The sequence below is a fragment of the Citrus clementina genome, unplaced genomic scaffold, assembly GCF_000493195.1.
Source record: "Citrus clementina cultivar Clemenules unplaced genomic scaffold, Citrus_clementina_v1.0 scaffold_7, whole genome shotgun sequence".
Lineage (NCBI taxonomy): Eukaryota > Viridiplantae > Streptophyta > Magnoliopsida > Sapindales > Rutaceae > Citrus > Citrus x clementina.
In genome coordinates, this window is record NW_006262075.1 from 20,125,316 (window position 1) to 20,148,162 (window position 22,847).

Here is a 22,847-nt window from a genome sequence, read left to right on the forward strand (position 1 = left end):
ATTCTATGCTCCTGACTCATGAGGCTAGATTAGAGGCTAATCAGTTGAACTCTAGTAAAGAAGCTAAAATGAATTTTGCAGCTAATGTTGCTCAAACTGGACAGAACACTAAATCTGGACAGTATAATGCTAATTGGAACAAAAATCAAAATGGTAATGGTAATGGAGGCAGAGGAGGTTTTGGTAGAGGTTTTTCACAGGGTCAAGTAAGAGGAAATTGGAATGGTAATTGGAATAATGGCTGGAATGGAGCATCACCTGGTAACTATCAAGGCAGAGGTGGTTTTGGTTCTGGAAATGGAAATTTTGCAAAACCTGGTGGTTTTCCTAATAGTAATGGGAGAGGTAGTTCTGATCCTAACTCTGCTGGAGTAATCTGTCAAATCTGTTTCAAACCTAAGCACACTGCAGCTGAGTGTAGAAATATGTTTAATAGAGAGTTCATACCTTTCAACTCTTCATTTGGATATAACTCATATCAGTATCAAGTACCAAGACCTGCATATGCTAACTCAGCACCTAGAGCTGCTTTTGTGGCTGCCTCTGAAGGTGATTTTGCTGATCAAGGGTGGTACATAGACAGTGGTGCAACTCATCACCTCACCAACAATCTACAGAATCTGAGTCTTGCAAAGGAATACTCAGGTAATCACTTGTTGCATGTTGGCAATGGTCAAGGGCTGCATATATCACATGTTGGTTACACTGATCTTCATACATCATTAGACTCCATCTTACACTTAAAATATATTTTGTTTGTTCCTCACCTTACCAAAAATCTTATAAGCATCTCAAAGCTACTTGAAAACAACAACTTAACTATTGAATTTGTTGCCAATATGTGTTTCATTAAGGACCAGAAGAAGGGAGTGCATCTTGCTCAAGGGATTGCTAGAGGAGGGCTATATCAGTTACTGTCAAAAAAGGATTTCATTTCCAGTTCTCACAGTCCTTCTCAGATTCCTAGTTCCATGCTTTCTGTTTTGAATAATTCAGCTTGTAATCTCTTAGATGAAACTACAAATAAAACCTGTACAAACAATATTTTGTCTGCAAATTTGTTGCACCAAAGGTTTGGTCATCCAAGCAAACATGTGTTAAAATGTATTCTATCTTCTCTTTCCCTTCCTTGTCCAACATCAATACCTGATTTTTGTGATGCTTGTCAATATGGTAAAATCCATCAGTTCCCTTTTTACTCAACAGGAATAAAAACAAAAGCTCCTTTAGAGCTAGTCCATACTGATCTCTGGGGTCCAGCACCCATGCTTTCACTACAGGGTTATAGATACTACATAAGCTTTGTAGATGATTATAGTAGGTATTGTTGGATTTTTCCTTTAACCCTCAAATCTGAAGCCTTAGCTACTTTCAAACACTTCAAAACCCTTGTTGAGAAACAATTTGATCATCCTTTAAAGTCACTACAATCTGATTGGGGAGGTGAATACAGAAATTTTATACATTTCCTTCAAGAAGAAGGCATAGAGTTTAGACATAGTTGCCCTCATACACATCACCAAAATGGTGTGGTAGAGAGGAAGCATCGCCATATTGTAGAAACAGGGCTGACTTTACTTGCTCAGGCAAAAATGCCCTTATCTTTTTGGTGGGAATCATTTCATACAGCTTCTTTTCTTATCAATAGGTTGCCAACACCTGTTTTGAATAATACTTCTCCTTATACCAAGCTCTATGGCAGAAAGCCTGATTACGATTTCCTCAAAACCTTTGGCTGTTCATGCTTTCCTTTTCTCAGACCTTACAGTCAGCACAAGTTTAACTTTCATACACGAAAATGTCTCATGATTGGTTATAGCCCTCTTCACAAAGGCTATAAGTGTCTTGATTCTACTGGCAAAACTTATATTGCCAGACATGTTAAGTTTAATGAATATGAATTTCCATACTCCAATCTTTTTCCTTCATCAGATTCAAATGTGTCCTCAGTTCAGCAAAGTCATTTTTCTAGTCCATTCATTTCTTCCAACATCCTACTCAATGACAGTAACTGTGCACAGCCTTCTCTACATCCTCCAGCTCAGGATGCAGGCCCTGATTCAGGTATCTTACAGACACTCTCTTCATCTCATTCTTCAGACACCTCTTCATGCAGTACACCACATCAACCATCTCTTTCTATTCAGTTACCATCAGTATCTACTCTTGCACCTCAACCAACTCAAAATATCCATCCCATGCTCACCAGATCCAAAGCTAGTGTTTTTAAGCCCAAAACTTACTTGGCTGTTACTCAACACCTTGAACCACATTCAGTTAAAGCAGCATTGGCTGATTTCAAGTGGAAACAAGTTATGCAGGCTGAGTTTGATGCCTTGCAGAAAAATAGCACCTGGATTTTAGTTCCTAGAGAAAAAGCTGGAAAAATTGTTGGCAACAAATGGGTTTTCAGGGTGAAGTATAACCCTGATGGTAGTATATCCAAGTATAAAGCAAGGTTGGTGGCCAAAGGCTTCCATCAAACACAAGGAGTAGACTTCTTTGAAACATTTAGTCCAGTTGTAAAGCCTTGCACAATAAGAATCATTCTGAGTCTTGTTGTCATGAATCACTGGCCAATTCGACAGCTGGACATTAATAATGCTTTCCTTAATGGCATTCTTACTGAAGAGGTCTTTATGCATCAGCCTGAAGGTTTCATTCATCCTCAATTTCCATCTCATGTCTGTAAGCTTACCAAAGCTCTCTATGGTCTTAAGCAAGCTCCAAGAGCTTGGTATGACCGATTGAAACTCTCTATGTTGAATTGGGGTTTCATTGCTTCAAAATCTGACACTTCATTGTTCATTTTTCACAAAGCAGGGGATATAGTTGTTATTTTAGTTTATGTGGATGACATCTTGGTGACTGGTTCTAATGTTCAGCTTGTTGAAAAAGTTATTCAGCATTTAAGCTCAGAGTTTGCTTTGAAGGATCTGGGGGAATTCAACTACTTTCTTGGTCTTGAGGTTACACCTTCAGTTGAAGGTTTACATCTTTGTCAAACAAAATATGTAGGTGATATTCTTAAGAAAGCACAGATGATTGAGAGCAAAGGCTGTTCCACTCCAATGAGTTCTACAGAGAAGCTAGTCAAAGACAAGGGTGCTTCTTTTGAAAATCCCTCTCTCTATAAAAGTATAGTTGGCTCATTACAGTATCTTACTCTTACTAGACCTGAGATTGCCTTCACTGTAAATAAGCTAAGTCAGTTTCTTGCCAATCCATCAGTGCTTCATTGGCAAGCATGTAAAAGAGTTCTGAGATATTTGCAATATACAGCTGATCTTGGTTTACAGTTTTATGCCTCTGGTTCACTCACACTTTCAGCCTTCTCAGATGCTGATTGGGGCTCAGATTTAGATAATAGAAAGTCAGTTGGGGGATATTGCATTTATCTGGGGAATAATCTGATCTCATGGTCATCTAAGAAACAACCTATAGTCTCAAGAAGCACAGCTGAGTCAGAATACAGAGCATTAGCATTGGCTGTCTTTGAAACTTTGTGGATCACTTACTTGCTGCAAGAGTTGAAAGTACCTTTATTACAAACTCCAGTTATCTACTGTGATAACAAGAGTGCAGAAGCTTTAGCAAGTAACCCCAAGTATCACTCCAGAACCAAACATATTGAGTTAGATTTACACTTCATTCGGGATCATATAGCTCAGAAAGAACTGCAGATCAGTCATGTTCCCAGCTATGATCAAGTGGCAGACATTTTTACAAAACCTTTAGCTTTTGATCAATTTAACTATCTCAGGTCCAAGCTCAATGTGCTTACACGACCTTGAGCTTGAGGGAGGCTGTTAAGATAGTCAATTTGAGATTAGTCACATGCTGGTTTAAATAGTTAGTTAAACGGAATCTGTTATACATGTTGACGTGGCTGCTTATGTGGCAAATTAGTTCAGTTACTAGCTCAGCTGTTTTGCATGTAAACAGAATGTAGAATATTCCAGATCGTAGTATATAAACATGTGTAACTAATCAAATGACAGTATGAATAATATACAAGTTCTTTCATCTCTGCTTCTCTGATTTTCTTTTTCATTTTCTTAGTAAACAAACAAATCTATCATTCTTAATTACAATTGTCAGAGCTTTTCAAAATCTTGCGGGTTAAATCCCTCTAGTCCTTGTCCGTTGTTTCCATTAACTGTTGAGGTCTGATTTGCTTGGCCTGTCCGGTTAGGCTGAAATCCTCCTCGGTTGCCACGTTGCTTCCGATTTTGTGGCTTCCCATGTTGCTTCCAACATGTGGCCCGTGTATGCCTCTGTTTATTGCAGTAGTCACACCAAAGCTTGTCCTTTTCCTGCGATTTTTTTGTTATCAGTAGACTTTGTTGCAACAAGAGCAGAATTTTTGGTAGTTGCATCTCCCCACTCTATGGTTTTAGTGCCCACCAGTTCTTTGTTGCTCTTCTACTCTAATGATAGAGAATGCTCTATCAAGATCAGGTAGAGGATTTGTCCCAAGGACTCGATCCCTTGCTTGCTCATACACTGAATTAAGTCCTAATAGAAATTGTATGACATGTTCTCTTTCCATAAGATCTCTTATTGTCTTTGCATCTTCAGAACATTAATTGCAGCTCCACATTCTGGTACAAATCCAATTCAGTTAACAACCCTTTGAGAGTGTTGTAGTAGTCTGTGACATTCATGGACCCCTGCTTTGTGATATAAATCTGTCTCTTAATTTGAAATATCTGTGTAACAAAACCAACTTTGGAATATGTTTTGTTCACAGCATCCCATATCTCTTTGGCTGTGGGAAGCAGTATATAGGTTTTCTTGATTTGGGGTTTTATAGAGTTTAGTAACTGAGACATTACCATATAATTCTCTGTATCCCATGTCTCAAATTTGGGATCCTTCACATTGGGTGGTGCTTCACTCGCATACTTAAACTTCCCTTTGCTTTTTAGGGAGATTTTCACAAACTGAGACCACTCCATGAAGTTCATTCCATCAAGTTTGGAGGTGGTAATCTGGTGGGCGGGCTCAGCATGGATAGGGTTGAAAGAGGCGTCAGGTTTAGTCATTTCTGACATGATTTCAGGAAGAATAAGTTGGCAATGAAGCCTGAGGAGAAAGTGGCAATTAAGGCCGAAGAAGAAAATGGCTATGAAGGCCGTGAATAACACTAGGCAGAAAATCTAAAGCTCTGATACCATGAAGAGAAAATATTTTTTATTTTTCTGCTTATTCCACCTTTACAGTAATTACATGAATATATACATATAGAGAGAGATTAATAACTACTGACACCCAACTATTATTAATTAATCTGACCACTATTTACTGCACTCAACCGCTAATAATAGCTAAATTACCAGCTGTGTACTAAGTGGCGCTAGTTAATAGCTGTTATTTCTACAGTTCCTAACGTAGCACTTTCCAACAGAAAGTTTTCGGGGATGAGTTCTCTTTCCTTTAAGTTATTGCAAAATGTCCACGTATGCTGAAAGGGTACTGGTGAAGCAAGTGGTTTGCTTGGTTCATTTGGATGCTCTTTGTTTCTTCCACTCTTTTTTTTGGGGGGGGTGGGGGTGTGGTTGAAATTAGGTATTATGCAGTTCCAAATTCGAGAAGATATTTAAATTTGAGACTTTTTTTTTCCCCATTTATCACAACTGGATTCACCACATCATGTTAAACTAGTTGATCTTGCTTCAACTGATTATTAGAGATTGTTGGTGCGTATTCTCGGGGTAGCACTTTCGAATTAATTCCATTTTTCCTACTTGTAAGCGATTCCCTTTTTCCAAATTAGTATTTCCTAAATCTTTTTGTTTGTTTCTCTTGATTGTGAGGACGTCTAGTTGGTACATTTTCTTTTTCTTGGGAATTTTGATGTTATGACAGGATCTTTGCATGTCATGTTTTAAGAACACTCGCTTTTTATTTTTAACTATTAAGGCTATTGTGGCCTGCAAATGCTGTAAAACTTGACACTTCTATTGTTATAAACAGGTTCCATTACAATTGTATTGTAATTGAACTTTCTTTTCTCCTCTTTTTGGCACTTTTATAGCAGGGCAGCAGAGCGAACAAATGAAAAGCACAATGCTTATCTTGACCTTCTTTGTTTCCTTTTGGCTTCACGTTGGTGTTGCAGTCTTGCAGCTTTCCATGGTAAGCATGTTCTGTTTATAGAAGGGATTTTTGAGAGCCAAGAGGTAACTAGCGCCTCTATCCAACATAAACTGAAACTATTGAAGCCCTGATAAACTGACAATAACTACCTGATAAGCTGAAAATTACTTGACATAAAAGCCAACGATCCCCATGCTACACAAACTGTTTCGAATGTAGGCTTCATTGGAAGGAAACGAAAAACGCACAAATGAGTAATTTTTTGGCACCCGCTCGAATCTGTTTTGGCCCTTGCAGATAGTGAACTGAATAGCGAAGATCGAACTGAAAGTTTCAAAGCCTCAAGGACGAATCTTTTATTGAGAACTATACCATTTTGTTCCATATGCTTCACTAACTTCTGCATAAGCTCCTCTATATTGGCTTTAGCATAGGCCTTATACAGAAGTTTATATGTCGATAAAGCTGGAGTCACCCTCATCTTATGCGAACTCTCAAAGAGGAAATCTGCTTCCAGTGGCCAACAAATCATGCAGTAAGCCTCAAGCATGGCATTCAGTTTAAAGTCATTGAACTAAATGTAGGCAGTGTTGGTTTCTCTTTAAAGCGCATTGAGCTCTTAAACAATCGCTCGATCTTATCATAAGCTTTGCTTCTTCCCCACACGAATCAATCAGCAGATTAGATGTGACAATATCAAGTTTACGCCGGTACTTTTCATGCGGGAAAGTACAGATTCCATTTCTTTTATCATCCCTCTTTTTCCATATTCATCCATTACAGTATTACACCATTGTATGTAGAGATACCAGAGGGAAGGATTCTCTCGTTGAGTTCTTTGAACAAAGCATCTTGAAAACAAAAGAGGACCAAATTGTTCAAAATAAAAACTCTTTAGGTAGCAGAAGACTTTTACTAAATTAAAAGACTTTATTGATATTTTATAAGAGAGACACTACAAAACTCACGGTTTATTCTTGTTTCTATCTTCTAATTCTTCACTTTTCACTTGATGCCTACGGCAATGAGCTTACAAATAACTACAAACCACACAAATATTAAATTTTAAAAATTGGACAACTACATTTTACAAATATTTTCAAATATTATAGAAATTTTTAGACTTAAATATTTTTACCATCAATAGATATTTTGGATTATGAATATCTCCAAATCTCTAAAATTCTTGAATATTCCACAGATTGAACGTTGAACTTAGGGTTGGACAAATATAATAGGATTAGATTATGAAATTGATGTTGGATTTTTAACAAAGCATTGACTTTATCTACATTTCGAGCTTGAGCCAAAATATTAAAAGAATGTTGTATGTCACAATGTTTGGTCTGCAAGGCTCCATTCCCTTCACCTTCTCAAAATAACAAATCACTTTAGCCAATGCCTTTACTTTATCGCGGGTGCGGAGACGTGCAGTGATGAAAGCATTATATACAGAAGCGTCAGGTCGGAACCTGCTATTACGCATCTCTGAGAAGTGCCGCATGGCCATCCTAGTTTGTCCCTTCTTCCCCATAACCGTTATGAACTCTGAATAAATACCCTTATCAGCAATGTACCGTCGTTGTTTCAGAATCCATCTGAACACCTGAACGTGCAATAATTAAGTCAATCAAACTGTTTACTTTGTGGAAGAAATTTACGAGTGGCAATGGCAACTTTGGCATTGACATACCTTTGCTCCAAACTTATTTTCTCTATGCACAAAACATGTCAATTTTGCACTAAGCTCGCTGTGATCATCCGTTAACACTCATTATGTTTCATTTCTCTTAGTTAATCTTAACGTGATCACGATGTTTACGTCATAGTTGTAAACTGCATAAGATAACAATGCTCATGTATAAGGTCCAATTAAGCGTCTCTCTCTAAGACTAAATGAAATATGGAAACACAAACTGAGGTACTGAAATAAAAGCAATTGAAAGTGCTTTCTAAAACATCAAATAGTAAGTGCTTCTCTATAAAATACTTCAAGATCCTTTCTTCTATCAAATACTTCTCTAAAAATCAGTCTCATTGTTTTTTAATGCAAAAAAAGCGCTTGTGTTTATTTCAACAAAGCACTACAAACAGACATAACATTTTTTATACTTCCAAAACCCGCACAGTATATGATGTGACAAGCACTTCAAGACAGGCCATAAGAAAACTCAAAACACATATACACGAACAAAAGCACAAGAAACCTAACAAATGCCAACTACCCAGAAGCCAAAATTACTGAAAAATCCATTAAAAATTTGAAATTGAAATTTAAAAACTCTATTTGGGGGAAATTCTTGAAGATGTGGACTTTATTTGTTTCATTTTAGATTAGTATACTAGTGTGTAAAGGTATCAAAGGAAATGTGGTTCATTTTCCATTTGATGAGAATTCTGAACCATTTTTGGATATAATTAAGGATAAGATATTTTAAAAGCAATGCTCATCATTTTCCAACTTATATCCTGATTATATTCCCTGTATGCAGGGAGTTGATTTCGTTTAGCAATACAAGGCATTGGGACGATTGGACATAAGTGCAATCTCTGCTGCTCGCCGGTCACGAACTGGATTTCCCATTCTCTTATATGCGTGTGTGTGTGTTGCTAAGCAGTTTCTTCATTTCAAGTCTGTATGTTATTAAATTCGTGTCATGTTCGAATGCTATTTTGTTTGAGCTTGCAATTTGATTATGAGAATTGACCTTTAGCCAACACTGACAAGATTAGATTCTCTTGCCGTAATGTAATGTTGTTTCCACTGTTTCACAACATCATAGTTAAATCCTTAACTCATGAGGCTTGAAAGGAAGAGCAAGAAGCTAATCATTGCCTCAATAAAATCATGTATACGAGAATCAAGATGACAAATGTATTGATAGACATTCAACAATTCCCAAATAATTCATTTTACTTGTGATATGTGATCTGAAGCAGAGGCTAACAAAGTATTCTAAACCATATAGTGTCTAGCTAAAATTTAGCAAGCTTGACCAAAGCCACAAGCATAAATTCAAAATGCCAGACTGTTTCATTATCATTAGAAAAATTTCCAAGGTATCACTATTGTCTCACACTCAAAAATTATGAAGAACAATGCCCTAAAATTTTTCTTCAGTGGGATTGCGAACCCAGTTGTGTCCCCTCAGATTTGTCCATGTACCAAAATTTGTGAGCTCCCAGCCTGCTTGCAGGCTGATGAATGATATACATGGCGGTAACTGATCAAGTGAAGCCTTGGTGCAGAAGGTGAGAATTGTAGCCACAGGTCTGAAAGAGTGGAATTTGCCCTGCAAAATTTAACCACATATAAATAAATATTTTGAACTAATTTATCATGGAATCAACCAAGAACAGTCCATAATGCAAAGATGTATAAATTAATGAAATTTTAATTTGGAGAGAAAAATATTTAAGTATGCAACAAACTAACAAACCTCTCATTCAGCTTTGAGCATCGTCCTGGTGCTGAGTTCAGCAAGAAAGAACCAAATCGAAGATGATGGCAGTAGCCAAAAGAGAGTGTTGTGACCGCAGAATGGTGTCCTTGCCTCCGCGAAAATTTCTGATGTGTATTCATCTATGGCTCTCTTGCTATCCCCAACATATGGCACATACTACAGAACACAAATACCCTACCAAGAAACAACAGTCAGACCGACTAGCAAAAACTACAATACTTCTTCTCTAAAAGCTATACAAATGACAGTCGATCACCAGCACTTGTAAGAATCTAAACTGCAAATGTACCTTGATTCCAGCCCCCAACAAGAGAATCAAACGAAACAGATTTCATCTTAGTCTGGCTGCTCTTTTAAAGTCCATCTCCACCAACCAAACTGTTCCTCCGAATGGCCAAATCAATCAGCCTTGCAAAAAAAGGGGGGAAAAAACACAACAATTTAACAAAGAAAAAGCACGATCTTATGTTTCTCTACAACTATTTAACTGACCCAACAAAAGCAAAATGCAAGAAAATCAGATTTTAAAGAACCTGAAATCTCAGCTTCATTTTTGTCCAAATGAAGCAAGAAGGCTCTCCGTTGTAACATTCATCCCAACAATCACTTACCGTACCTCTCAGTATTGACCGTCCACAGTACTACAACAATCTTATCCGGTTTGTGTTCTTACTTGCAATATCTAATTACCACGAACAAACCACATGAATTAATCAATTAACCATATCTTTCACAAAAGAAGACAAAATAATTAAAACCCCTGTGACAAAAACAAGTAATTGACTATATGTACCGAATGTCTTTGATGTTTTGTGGCATTTGACCCTTGGCTCCCTTGATCATTTATTGGCACCCATAGTTGGTGGAAATGAAATCAGTCAAGTGTCGTAGATTTCAAGAAGTGGAACCATTGATCCCTTGTAGGGCCTTTGTTGCTTTTCATGGAACTTATGTCCCGTCCTCCAAACATAATGTCACCTGGACTGACCTAAATTTAAAAGCAAATCCAATTGAAATTTTAGATCAATTTTAAATCAAATATGATAAATTACATCAACAAATATTTCATTCTAACGAAATTATCACAGGGAGAATACTTTTGAATGGAGCAAAGGACCCAACAACACCCTAGAGCATGAGGCACACCAACTTGTTCCAGTCCACACAGCTACAAAATCAACTGCTCTGGCTTACCGTATCCATTGTTTATTTCCAAAACTCAAATAAAGCCAAATAACAAAATACAGCTACAGAGACCAGAAGGAACCTCAACTAATTCCCTGCACTCACAGAAGCCACGAACTAATAACTTTATTTCGATTTTTTTAAAGGCACTAATGACTTTATTGATCACTTGTTCTTCATAGCCCAAGTTTTTCTACCAATCAAGGCGTTCTTTCTAACAACAAATAAATCGGCCCTGCAAAAACAGCACAAAAACCAACAAAGCAATATCATTAATTTAAGGTGGAAGGAGAAATGTCAGCTTCATTTTTCTCTAATGAAGAAAGAATGGAGGGTCATTAAATACTTACAAGAGGAGCCTTGGTGAGGTAGCTGAGAAATCCGCAGGATGGAAAAAGTAGAATTTGCCCTGAAAATTTATATTTAATATATTTATCTTCAAGTAAAAACTTACTAAAGAGTCAAGAGTCCAGAAAGCAGAGAAATTAAATTACGGAATTCTAAAGTTGAAGAGACAAATGAGGTTGCAGTAAACAAAACTCTCCTTCAGCTTTAAGCAGGCGTTCTGTGTTGAGACTATCTTTTCGAATCTGATAAAAGAAAATTGGTCTTACATATATAGGATGATTTCAAACTCATCCAAAAACCTTAAATCCATAAATGGTTAATATTCCCAAGACAAAGCAGAGAGCTGTTGATGAAAGCAAAATCATAACTCAAAAGAAATCAGAAACTTAATCTCTCCATGTATGCCACAAACCACTACAGCAGCTGTCACAAGCTGCCAATCCTCTGTAATATTAATTCATTATAATTTGCTCTCGAAATGATACAAAACTTAGCATCGTGATGAAAATTTAAGCTGATGCAGGAAACAAGTCCCTATAAGTTTTCCCACAATATATTACCTTTTGTCCTTGTCCATATTTTACATATGCACATCCGATATGAATTACTCTTGGAAACCAAGTAATGCATATTGTGACATTGGATTTGGAATAAATTGGCATCACATGATGAAAATATCTTCTTATAGCGGGAAAACCTGAAAACAATAAAAGAAATAAATAATGCTCAAGTAATTTATTTCAATTGAAGAAAATATAGTCAATTATTTCGGTCATACAATCTGAAATATATATATAAACTGTTGCATAAAATAGACCAGATAACTTATATGATACATGCTAGAATGAGAAGGTGTTTGAAATATATATATAAAAACTCTTGCTTAATATCGACCAGATAGCTTATATGATACATGCTAGAATAAGAAGGTGTTTGATACAGTGAATCAAGTGCTCGATGAAATGCCACAGTGAGGCAACTCAACATGGTGCTCATCTCCAGCTCATCCAGAAAATATTGACGTGAAAGATGACTCAGCAGAGGAGTGATTTCTCAGCAGCACTCTCAAGATTTCTATAGATAGCTCGTAGATAAGAATGAAGGGTTGTATAAGAAAGGTGAACTCTGTCCTCTGTAAAGGACGGGGAATTGTGTCCATTAGATGGAATCAAAGGGAGCCAATTAATAAGCAATAAAGCTGTACTTGAACTGAGTATGACTTGTTAAACAAGAATGTATTTTTGTACATATATTTAAATAAGAAATGAAATGCAACTATGCTGAGCAATATTTTATTCTTCTCTCCGTAGTTCTGTGTTTGAACTTTAGTTCTTAATAAGCTCTTTCATTTCTTAACTCCACAGAATTTGATGACAAAAAGAAAATACCTGGGAGAGATGGTAACTGCAGCTGTTCTGAACACTTTGAAATTACTGTGGAAACTTCTGCTAATTCCTGCAAAAGCGTTGTTATGTGTCCATAAAGGTCGGATCTTGGAGAACTTGAACAAAACTTAACGATATTTGGTACAAATATAACTTTTAAAGTCTGAAAAATAATAACCCAAATTTTTTATCAATACGTCAAATCACCTAATCTTTTGAGCCTCAGTTCCAAGAATCTACAAAAAACTTTGTAGTAGGGGCTTAAAAAAGCTACAATTGCTCGGAAGCAAAACCAGACAGAGCTTAAATTAGTAACAACTGCTGCTTCCAGACTATATGACAGGTTTTAGAATTTGATCCAGATTTTGTTCATTTAACTTCTTATATTACAAATAACTAATAAATTAAAGAATCAGCTAACTATGAAGAGAAGAAAATACCTTTTGGGTCGATGGTACTAGCTCATTGCTGCTGCCATTGAATTCAACGGGAGCCACCATGCACATAATCACCTTGAATTTTGATTAAAGGAATGCGAGAGATCTTTGACCAATCCTCTTCTGTGTCTTTTCTGAAACGTTCTTCTAAAATACGGCAAGTGCGAGTTGTTTTAATTTAGGAAATGCAATAACCAATGGAGTTGTAGATGTGGCATGATCACTTCATATTCCGAAAAATCATCGCCCACTCTTTTTACTCTGCATAAAAACAATTTCAAGTGTTTCAAAAATAAGAAATCTCTTTTTTGACAAATTAAATTGAATTTTTAACTTAATTTAGAAACAAGTTATGAAAAAATTAAGAGCAATCCTGCAAAATTAATCTATAATTAATATGTATTTATTTTAAACGAACTTACTAAAGTTGAGTTAACAATCCAGAATCTAAAGATGTTCAATTACAGAATCCTAATAATTCTAAAGTTGAAGAGACAAAAAGAATTATGTAAAAAACAAAACACTCAATCAGCATTGAGTAGGATCCTGGTGCTGTCAGCATTGCTTTTGAATCAAAAGAATAAATAAAATGCTCTTATTCCAAAAACCTTAATTCCAAATTAAAGAAAAAAATGTAAATCTTCCCAAGATATAGCAGAGAGCAGAGGAAGAAACCTCAAAATCACGTTGCATGGCTGTAAAAACCATAACTCATGCTTATTATGATACTGGATGATTGAACAAAGCTGGCCATTAATTACATGATAAAAAACCTGTAAAGTGATTAAACGGACTACTTAGTACCTTAGTTGCACCTGAGTTTCTCAATTTCAAAATTCAACAGGTCACAGGGTTTGGCTCAGACTTGTCATACCACAAAAGAATATAGTGAATCCCTGAAAAACGGACCCTTAATCTAATGAAATCCCTAGAAGTTCAATTAATACCATCTCAAACAATTAAGTCTCAACTAATTACTTTTAATTATTAAATAATTAAAAAGTAGTGTTGCATACATTCTTGACCAGATAACATATATATATGATGGAAGATTTGGTTCAATAAATTACAAAAAAGCGAGTAAAAAAAAAAAAAATAAAGAAGCAAAGATCGAGGAGAAAATACCTAGGATTTGAAGGTAATTTACCACAGCTAGCCACTTGCTTGTGAAGAATATATTACAGTGCAATTGCTCATATATATATATATAGCTGCAAAATTGTTGCAATCATAAAAGTCAATACCTTATTAAATTAAAATATTATAAACTGTTACTGATAAATTAAATTAAGATGGAACCAAGAAGAAAATACCAGTCAGTGGTAACTGTTGCTAGCCGTTACTGAACCAACCAGGACCCCCTTGCACGTAATCCCATGTAAATCGGATGTTCGGAATGTGAGAGATGTTTGACCAATCCTCTCCTGTGTCCTTCTTGAAACGTTTTTCTAAAATAGGACACCAACCAATCCACAATTCCTCCAGTGTTGTGCTCCGAAGAAGTTGGTCTGGCACCGACTTCAACATCCCACAACTAGTAATCTCTAATGCCTTTAGTTGTGGCATGATTGTAATATTATCTTCTTTTCCAAAATCCCACTCTTCCCATTCTTCTAAATAAGAAAACTCCAGTTGTTTTAATTTAGGAAAGGCAATAACTGAGGAAGATGTGCCAATGCCATGAAGATGATCTCTACTTTCTACTCCCAAAAATTCATCATTCACTTTTTTCACTCTGGACAGACTACCTATTGTGAGTATTTCAAGGAACGTCAATTTGCCCAAAGGAGGCAGTTTTACCAAAGGGCAGCTTATGAGTCCTAATTTCTTCAGTTTGCATGACGACACTATCCAAATGGGGAACAAAGTCTTGCCTTTATATAATGATATTTCTAGTGACTCAACATTTGGAGGTGGTCTTAAGGCTTCAATAGTTGCTTCATCCTTCGCTCCATTTTCCTCGTTCATCTCCTCTCTCTCTTCCTTGTCAAACCATAATCCCAAATGGCGAAGATTCATCTTATTCTCAAGCTCTGCAGATTTAGCCTCATCAACATCTTTCACGTTCCCCAACCCTCGAATTCTAAGAGACCCTCTGAGGTGACGCAACTGTCCCAGAACCTCCAATTTACATCCTTGACTTCGACTGTGATTTTTGCTCCCGGTAATACCCACAACAAACTCACTTAAATGCCTCAGATTCTCTAACTTTCCAAATCCGTGAGGTAAGCTTATCAAATAATAACCATGTTGACGGATCTCTAATGTTTGCAAGTTAAATAACTCACAGCACGTTTCAGGCAGTTCATCTATCATTAAATCACGCAGTTGAAGAAATCTCAAATGAATCAATTTCTCAATCTCCTTTGGAATTTCACGAATCATACCGCTAGACCATCTCCTATCATGTGCAACTATTTTTAATGTCCTTAAACATGTCAATTGATCAAATAAGCGTGGTAGCACCGGTGAAAAGACATCATATGGGCTACTTATTAAAAAGCTTCGCAATTTCTTAGCATTTAATAAGGAATCAGGAAATGAGGCCTCAAATCCAAGCATCAACATCGAATGACGAAGTTTTTCCTTAGGGGTATTTATCAATGACAACGGTTCTTCATGACCATTAGCTTCTATTGAAAAACATTCATCTTTAGTGAGATATTGTGCAAAATCATGCACTATATCATGCATCTTGCAACTTACAACAAGACCATCATAATCGTCTGTCTCAAACTCTTGGAAGAAAGATCTTGTGGCTAAGTAGTCAAAATATTCCTCCCCAATCATCTCCAACTCCTTATTTTCTTTTGGCCTAATATAACCTTGAGCCAACCACAATTTAATCAATTCATCTTTATCCATACGGTAGTCTTTTGGGAAAATAGCACAATACAAAAAACACCGTTTTATTGTGGGTGGCAAATCATTATAACTCAATAAAAGAGGGGCTAAAAGACCTCTTTCAAATTCTTCTAGTTGCCACATCTGACTATCTAAAATACTTTGCCACACTCTCAAGCTTCTTTTAAAACGCAAAAGGCTCCCAATAGTTTTGACAGCAAGTGGCAGGCCCTTACACTTGCTGACAATTTTTCTACCAATTTCCTCTAACTGTTCACACTCCAAACGAGGTCTGTTAGAAAAAGCTATTCGTTCGAACAACGACCAGCATTCACGTTCAGACAGCTCCTTAATGGAGATAACATCAGTTGACTCCATCATTCCAGCAACTGTCTCCTTACGAGTGATAACTAAAATCTTACTTCCACGCTGTCCATTTATTAGACAATGTCGAAATGACTCCCATTTATTGTAATCTTCTGTCCAAACATCATCCAGAACAAGAAGAAATTTTTCTCTTGCAATAGATTCATTAATATGTAGAAGAAGTGCATTTAGTTCAACTAAATTAGTGGCAGAACCTTCTAAAGCTTCAATGATTGCTTTCGCAATTCTGTACTCATCAAAAGGGTCAGACACACAAACCCATATTCTTTTCCCAAAATGGTTTATCACATCATTATCATTATAAACAAATTGAGCAAGAGTTGTCTTGCCAATTCCACCCATCCCAACAAGAGAGATGGTTTGGACGGCATTTTGTTGTTCACTACCCTCACCTAATAACTTGCTCTTTAGAGTGCTCTTCTCCTCAACTCGACCACAAACATCAGACACATCAATTAAAGCAGTACTATGCATCCTCTCAGACCTCTCAGTAGATCTAATGACACTAAAATTAAAAATATCTTTCTGCCTGTGAATAGCATCTAAATTTTTATTGATTTCTTTTATCTCCCGAGCAATGTCATGACGCAGAACCACTTGTTTGGAACCAAAGCAAGAGGAAGCAGGAAAGAAGGAACATACCCTCTTTCGAGGAGCCAGAGCATTGTTATCAACTCCTTCGATTTGCAGTTTGAGCCTTGCGGTGTTCCACTCATCCAACACATCCTCCATGTCGTAGGATGCATATTTGAGCTTCTCTAACCAAAGTCTGACCGGTTCCTCCGCCATTTGCCTTCGGTCTGCATCAACCAGCACAGCTTGAATGGCTTCAAAATTGTCTTGCAGCAATTTTACTTCTGTTCCGACACCCTTTACAAGCCTCACCCGCTCTTTTGCCTCTTCAATAGCCGTTGAAATCAGCTGCTCCAAAACAACGGAAACGATCGCGTCAACCATATTGAAAAAAATTGGTGAATAATTTGAAAACAAAATGCAGAAAGGAGGCAATTATGTTGTGAAGATGTCCCCCATGTTATGTCAATATATATTCTTATACGCCACTTGGGCATGTGGCCAGTGGTGAACCATTGTCCTTCAAATCAAGCATGACTATGAGGGCAATGGTTCGAGTTCCCACGGATTCAAATTTCCTTAATTAATTATAATTGTATGGAGATTGCTTATAATGTCTTTCTCCTTTGCGAAATACAAGTGGAGTCGAGACATCCCTCTTCCATGAGGGGTATTTGGCTGGGCATGTACTTCATAGAATAAAAATGTAATAATATAAGTCACAGGTATATATCTGATTGTAAATATCAGTGCGCAATGATATGTTGTTATTTATAAATATCTCTGTGTAATACAGTAACCTGATGCTTAATCAATTTAAAAAAAAAAGAATATATATATATATATATTCTTATACTGCCTGCAAAAAATAATTAGGGAATATTTTATTTTTTACCATGTTGGTCATCAGACGTCACATAGGACATGTTAAAAAAATTTTGAAAATAGAGCCGTTTGGTGATGGAGATTTTTCTATTTAATATCATTTAATTTAATTTATGTAAATAAATGAATATTTTAAGAAGACTTTTATAAGTCGCGCCATGATTTGGAAGTACTATCCCGCAGTTTCGTCCAAAGTATCACAACTTCTTCTATATTGTTATTGTAAATCAATAATAACCCAATATTTCCTTTCCCATCTATAATTTATATTTTTGTTTTACCCCTCAAAAAGTTAAATCTAATAGTTATATAGAAGTAACAGCATCGTTGTCAATAACCCCATGGTTGGATTGGTCTATTTATGCTACTTGTATTAGCTGGGCTTTAGTTTATGCTTTGCACTAACTAGGAAATTAACCTAAACTGTAGGAACTAAATGGGAATATACGCTTAATTTTATATAATTAACTTTTTGTAATAAATATTTTAAGAAGACTTATATATCATTCACACCATTATTCGGATGCTACTCTGTAATAGTTAGATTAAGATTCTCTTTTAATCTGTGTTTTTTATTTAAGTAAATACAAATATGTGATTGATAGTTTCATATAAATATTAAAAATAATGTAAAGAAGTAAATTTTTTTACTGTATATAAACTAATATGAACACATGTCATAAGATCATCTTCAAAGTTCAGATAAATTCAATTCATGAGTGGATCCGCGTCTCTATTAACTACTTGTTGCATACAGAATCTTATGATAAATAATCATTTTTATTTTCCATTGGCAATTATTAATTAGCTTGATAAATATCCAATTCCCTTTCTATCTATATATTTTCGTACTTCAGACTTCTTATAATAATATAAGAGACAACGACGGAAGGCAATGGAAAATGAAAGGTCATTTCATATTACAGTTTATATATTATTGTTTTTACGTGTGAAAGCATACCTGATGAGTCATGTTTATCGGTGAGGAATTAATAATCAACAAATGTATAATAGAACAAAGAGATAAGTTGTAAACTGCCAGGAATATATATATATATATATATAGAGAGAGAGAGAGAGAGAGAGAGAGAGAGAGAGAGAGAGATGTGTGTGTGTGTGTAGAGTCAAACGACTAAGAACAAGTTGGCAATAGAATACAATGAAATATCTCTAAGTGAATAACACGAAAATGTTAAGATTTATTCAAAGCATTTTATCACCATAAATGTACAATTCTAATCAAATGTATTAATTTAGTCCGTGAGTTGAACTCATTTTTTGATGCTTTATTTTATCTGAATTATTGACATCTTAAAAAATGTTGAACGATTCCAAAATATTGAGTTACTTTCATCTTTTCATTACAAATAATAATAATAATCTAAACTTTTAATGGCCGGTGAATTTCTACCGCCATTGTGCGTAATCATACCCCCACAACTATATAGTAATTTATATTAAATTTTTATTTTTAATAATTAATAAACTATGGCCCCTTTAATTTCTCTTTTGTCACTCAGGGCTAATACTTTTTGTGGGCAATTTGATCCTTTCACATTATAAGAATAAAATATTCAAATAAACTTTCTACTCGACAACCTTACTAATGAAAAAAAAAAAACCAAATTAGCAAGGATTCAGGAAAACTGGATTTAGTTAACTAATTGATTGCATTTAAAGAGAACATTAAGGATTATTTTAAATAAAATATTTTGTTAGTGGGTGGCATGTGATCACAGTAGGGGGAAGGTCGATCATTTTGCCAACAACTATATGTACTTATACCTAAACCAGCCAATTAGACACTAGTAATTATTGATTGGCATTCCTAGCGACAAGTTTTTACAAAGGTTAACAAGCCCCCAGTCCGTTAAGTGTTCCATTTTCCATTTACATTAACAGCTAACAACCATCGACCGCTAAAGACCATTTTGCCCCTAAATCGGCAATGAACAATATTGTTATTATTATTATGATTATTTTAAGACTAGTTAAAATCGTAAGATACTTTGGTTCATAAATTAATGAAAAACATTAAAATTAAAGATCGAAAATTGATGGACTAATCTCATTGCGAAAATGCTGGAAGCACCTGAATATTTTGTGAAGATACGTTGATCCTTTCAATTCTGAAGCTGGCCAGATGTGTAAAAAGCTAATTAAAGTTTACTTTATTTGATGTCAAAGTACGAAAATAAAAAAAATAAAAAAAAGGAAAATTATAAGTGATGAAGATTACTCCTTTACTAGAAATATTATAAAAATTTAAATTTCTCCAATTTTACATCCATTGTCTAGGGATGGTCATTTTTTTAGAGTAATTTGTCTTTCTTATAGCGTTTGATACACATTATTAAAAATATGTGTAAAATTAAATAAATTTAAATTTTTGTAGTACTTTTGATAATAGTATAATCTTTGGGTAGATTACTGATAATTTATGAAGAAACAGGGAGGATCTATGTGTATTCTCTTTTATGTTTATTGAATAAGGCTGTAAAAGAGAAAGACCATTTTGGCAGCTAATTAAGATGTATTACCAGTATCAGGCCAAAACAGAAATTGTTAGTGAGTAAGCTGGGATAGTTTGCACTCCAAAGTATACTTTGAACACTCATTTAATAATTTTTAGAAATAAAATTTTTACATTGCACACTCTTTTCAATACCCAAATAGTCCTTAATAAATCTAATTAATTAACTATATTTTTTTTCTTTTAGCAATCCATTTAAACATTCTTCTCACTCAAATTTTCGTTTTGTCCAAGCTTCAAAGATAATAGAAGTTTAATAGATTTGAACTTTATTCCATCAGTTTCTTATCGATATGAAGAAGATATTCAATTATTTCTTTAGTAAAAATATTCCTTCACTTCCAAAAAATGACATAAGCCTTTTTTTAAAAGAAAATTTTCTTTTTTAGAGTCATATTGATTGAATCACAACTCGAATTTTCTAATCGCCTTTAAGTCGTGGTTAAGATCTGCGGCCTTTTTGTTATCTTTTTATAACTGAACATTTTTTTCTCTCTTATTCTTAACAATATTGATGCTCGTTTCCTCTACATATTTTTTAAAGTATTGTTTTCAAATATTGTAGTTGGTTGTTGGCAGCTTGTTGAATAATATATTTCATGCATTTTCCTTCTTTTTTTTTTCTAATGGTTTATGATATAGATTTGAAGTTAAGGAAATTTTTGGGTTTATGGTAGGATAATTGGATTGAATTTTCAGAAAAAGAAAAAAAATGGATTGAAGATGTTGCTAATTAGTGTCTTTTTAGTAAATTATATTAAAAAGTTTTTATAATTAAAATTTAAGTGTTCAAAAGTACATTATAAAGGGTAAAAAACTCCATCCGAGGGAAAAATAAATGCCAAATTATGAAAGATGGTGATTTCCACTTTCCAGCTCTTTTATTGAACAAGTCGGCATGACACATGCTTCTTATATTTATCTGAAGACATTAATTTAGCTACCCGGGCCTGATTCTTATTATATTGCAGAAGTTAAAGCATGGTTTTTTATTTGCATATTTTTCCGTGAGTTGTACTCATGTTTTGATTCTTTATTTTTACCTTAATTGTTGATAGTTTCTAAATCTTCAAAAAGTTGAACGATGCCAAAAGTTTAGTCAATTTCAACTTTTCATAAACTTATTTCCAACCCCATTCTTTGTAATCACACCCCACAATTAATATCTATCTATATATCTATATATATATATAAAGCTAGGACTACAAGAGGTGATGTGACATCACCATTTCTCACCTTTGTATATTCTCTATTATCTAATAAATAGAAATTTTTTTTTTAGATTTGGCTTTTCATCTTTTCATAATTAATTTGATTGTTATTACACAATAACAATTATATAAAGATTTTAGTGAGACATATTTTTTGTAATGAATATTTAAAGGGGAGTGTTATGAATTTATTAAAATAAATGTAGATGTTCATAACATATATCTCTTAGTCTCCCCACTATCTCTCATTAGCAACTTTTAGCTTCCCTATAACTCCCACTATCTCACAAGGAATTATGATCCATAATTTTTCATTAATTTCATGGAGTGATTATGTAATTATAAAAGGAGAGCTCATCTTTTTGTTTTGTACACACACAATTGAAATGAATAAAATCACTCTATAATATATTCTCTCATTTTAATTTGTATCTTGCGTTGCTTCTTTATTTGTATTGCTGGCTAATAGTTTTTTTTGTTTTTTATAAGGCTGCCTCATCTTTAAAAAAAATCAATTCATATTTTTTATCAGTTTCATCAAGTGTAAAGTAAGAAAAAAAGATAATACTAAATTCTTTTTTCAAAACCGCGGGAAGCGCGGTTTTATTTTCTAGTGGTAATTTAGATTAAAGTCCTTTCTATTTGCCAAACTTCACATTAACTCTTATTTTTAATAACTAATTAACTAAGACTTCTTTAATTTTTTTTTATCACTTAGGGCTAATATTTTTGTGGACAATTTGACCCTTTCACGTTATAAGAGTAAAATATATAAATTAATTTTTCTTTCGAAACAACACTAGTCTAGTGCTTGAATGGTAAAATTAAATTAGGAAGGATTGGTTTAATTGAATTTTCATTTTGAGAAAATAACAGCGATTTTTATTTTATTAATTACTTTATGAGTGAGTGTAATCACACAGGGGTTGTCATCTCCCTGTATCAGACTTTTAAGCTCTAGAAAATTTTAGAAAGATTGTTCGTATGTATCAAAAACAAATAATATGTACACAAAACATTTGGGTACTGTTGGATCGAAACGCTTGCAATTTCTCATCAAGTCACCCATCACTTAATTATAACTTTTTAGCGGGTCACTCATTACCCATCATTGAATTACAACTTCCCACAAGTTCACCATCATTACTATTTCTTCTAGAAAATAATTTGTGCTCAAAGGATAAATTATTTAACTTCACCCTTTATAGTCTTAAGGGTGGTTGTTGGACTCCCATAAGGCAATAGGTACTAAAGGATAATTAAGTTGATTTAATCGTGATAGGAAAAATTTAAGAAATTAATTCATCCCCACTAGCTTTAGGGGTAGAATTTGTGTAATTTTCCAATGTGTGAAAGAACACAATCTATATTACAATTACCAATTTTTAGAACTTGAATAGGTGCTTGAATTCATAGAAGATAAATAAAAAAAATAGTTGTATTTAACATTCAAAATAATTAATTTAAAAAATTTGTGTTGTATTATGTGAATA

General features: G+C 34.6%; 1 protein-coding gene and 1 pseudogene across 8 annotated transcripts; both read right to left on the reverse strand.

Annotated features, from left to right (window-relative positions):
• Positions 1-6,247: 6,247 nt before the first annotated feature.
• Positions 6,248-9,685, reverse strand: LOC112097033 (annotated as a pseudogene).
• LOC112096716 (putative disease resistance protein RGA3) lies at positions 9,050-17,117 on the reverse strand. Of its 8 annotated transcripts, none has more exons than XM_024180099.1 (12): positions 14,235-17,117; positions 14,047-14,132; positions 12,925-13,182; positions 12,488-12,554; positions 11,660-11,796; positions 11,102-11,160; positions 10,664-10,986; positions 10,360-10,554; positions 10,100-10,248; positions 9,856-9,974; positions 9,543-9,740; positions 9,050-9,395 (listed from the first exon to the last, which is right to left on the reverse strand). In XM_024180099.1, exon 1 carries the CDS (start codon positions 17,107-17,109, stop codon positions 14,254-14,256), a length of 2,856 nt encoding a protein of 951 aa, XP_024035867.1. In that variant the 5' UTR covers positions 17,110-17,117; the 3' UTR covers positions 9,050-9,395; positions 9,543-9,740; positions 9,856-9,974; positions 10,100-10,248; positions 10,360-10,554; positions 10,664-10,986; positions 11,102-11,160; positions 11,660-11,796; positions 12,488-12,554; positions 12,925-13,182; positions 14,047-14,132; positions 14,235-14,253. The 8 variants fall into 8 exon arrangements, with proteins under 8 accessions (XP_024035867.1, XP_024035866.1, XP_024035865.1 ...); XM_024180098.1 differs by having other exon boundaries at positions 11,102-11,341; XM_024180097.1 differs by having other exon boundaries at positions 11,246-11,796.
• Positions 17,118-22,847: the final 5,730 nt, after the last annotated feature.

What these genes read in the sequence shown, in the direction of transcription:
- LOC112096716 (XM_024180099.1), bottom strand. Translation starts at nt 17,109, where the DNA reads ATGGTTGACGCGATCGTTTCCGTTGTTTTGGAGCAGCTGATTTCAACG.